This window comes from Oxyura jamaicensis, assembly GCF_011077185.1.
Source record: "Oxyura jamaicensis isolate SHBP4307 breed ruddy duck chromosome 33 unlocalized genomic scaffold, BPBGC_Ojam_1.0 oxy33_random_OJ68521, whole genome shotgun sequence".
Classification (NCBI taxonomy): Eukaryota; Metazoa; Chordata; class Aves; order Anseriformes; family Anatidae; genus Oxyura; species Oxyura jamaicensis.
This window is the reverse complement of record NW_023305021.1, coordinates 1-1,791: the sequence shown is the minus strand read 5'-3', so window position 1 is coordinate 1,791 and position 1,791 is coordinate 1. Positions and strand designations below refer to the sequence as shown.

The 1,791-nt window shown below is 71.8% G+C and overlaps 1 protein-coding gene across 1 annotated transcript; it reads right to left on the bottom strand.

The window, feature by feature from the left end:
• Nucleotides 1–382: 382 nt before the first annotated feature.
• Nucleotides 383–1,125, bottom strand: LOC118158590 (complement C1q-like protein 4; the record flags this gene model as incomplete). The annotated part of the gene is made up of 1 exon (XM_035313258.1): nt 383–1,125. A coding segment is annotated over exon 1 (542 nt), but the record flags the coding sequence as incomplete, so codon positions are not given.
• Nucleotides 1,126–1,791: the final 666 nt, after the last annotated feature.

Sequence of the window (1,791 nt, the reverse complement as noted above, 5' to 3'; positions counted from 1 at the left end):
TGGGGACGGGAATCGGCGTGGGGAAATGGGGTGGAGGGCTTGGATGGGCGAAATGGAACGGGGGAACTGGGATGGTGGGAACTGGGGGTGGGGGGCTGGGGGGAGCCAGGATGGGGGAATGGGATGGAGGAACCAGCGTGAGGGGAAACCAGAAAGGGAGAATTGGGATGGAAGGAAACAAGATGGGAAAACCAAGACAGGGGAACCAGGATGGAGAAGCGAGGAGAGCAGGCAGGGAGAGCGGGGATGGGGGGAGCCGGCAGCGGGAACGGGGCTGGAGGGGCCAGGCAGGGCAAGGCACGGAGCAGCAGGGCTGGAGGAGCCGGGCTGCAACAGGGCAAGGGGACGGCCGGGGGCGAGCGGGGCACCGGGGGGGAGCTGCCTGGGGGTCCCGGCCCATACCTGCCCGTTCTTCATGAGGTCGGCCCACATGCTGGTGCCATCGCCGCCGCGCATGAGGACGTGGTAGGTGAAGAAGTAGATGCCGGGCAGGGGGCAGGTGAACTTCCCGCTCGACGGCTCGTAGTAGTTGCCCACGTTGGTCACCACGTCGTCGAAGCGCAGCACCTCGTAGCCCTCGTGGGGCTTCCGCAGCCCGGCGTAGAAGGCAATCTTGGGGCTGTAGAAGGAGGGGATGTACCCCCCGGGACCCGGACCCGGCGGTCCCGGTGGCCCTGGCCGGCCCGGCTCTCCCGGCGGTCCCCGTGGTCCCGGTGGCCCGGGGGGGCCCCTTACACCAGCACGGCCCTTGCGCCCCGGTTCACCCTTGGCCCCCGGCAGGAAGGGTGGCGGGGAGGCGGGGGGCAGCTCGGGGCCAGGGTAGGGGTCGCAGACCATGCGGCAGCTGCCCAGCATCTCGTAGTGCGCGGCCGCCTTGGAGCTGTGCACCAGCAGCGGGATGGCCACCAGCAGCACCAGCACCATGGCCACGCCGACGGCCGCCCCGGCCACCCGCTTCCTGCGGCTCAGCCGGGAGGCGGCCAGCGCCAGAAGGTCCTCGTCGCCCTTGGGAGCGATGGTGGTGCCGGGGGGGCGGACGGCGCCCCGCCGCCCGCTGAGCCTCACGCCCCGGCGGGGACCGGGCTGGGAGAGGGGATGGGGAGGGACGGGGATGGGGGCAGTGGTGGGGATAGGGATGGAGCTGGCGGCAGGGATGGGGACAGGGCTGGGGAGAGCAGAGGGAATGGGGATGGGGGCAGTGATGGGGATGGCAGCAGGGCTGGGGACAGGAATGGGGCTGGGGACAGGAACAGGGCTGGGGACAGGAAAGAGAATGGGGACGGGAATGGGGACGGGAACGGGGACGGGAACGGGAATGGGGACGGGAACAGGGCTGGGACCAAGGATAGGACCGGGAGCGGGGACGCAGCTGGGGCAGGGACCGGCGCTGGTGATGGAGCTGGGGCTGGCACCGGAGCCGGGACCGGAGCCGGGAGCAGAGCTGCGGGTGGAGCCGGGACTTCAGCCGGTGAAGGGGACGAGAGCGGAGCCCAGGATGGAACCGGGAGCAGAGCCACCGACGGAGCCGGGAGCGGAGCCGGGAGCCGGGACGGGGCTGGAGCCGGGAGCGGAGCCGGGGCTGGAGCCGGGCGCGGAGCTCCTGCTGCAACCAGGACCGGAGCCGGTGTCGGAGCCGGGACCGGAGCCGATGATGCAACCAGGACCGGAGCCGGTGCTGGAGCTGGTGATGTAACCGGAGCCGGGATGGAGCCGCCGCCGCGCCGCGCGGGGCAACTTCTCGCCAAGTTGCCCGGGAGCGGGACCCCCTCCCCCGGGAGCGCCCCCCCCCCC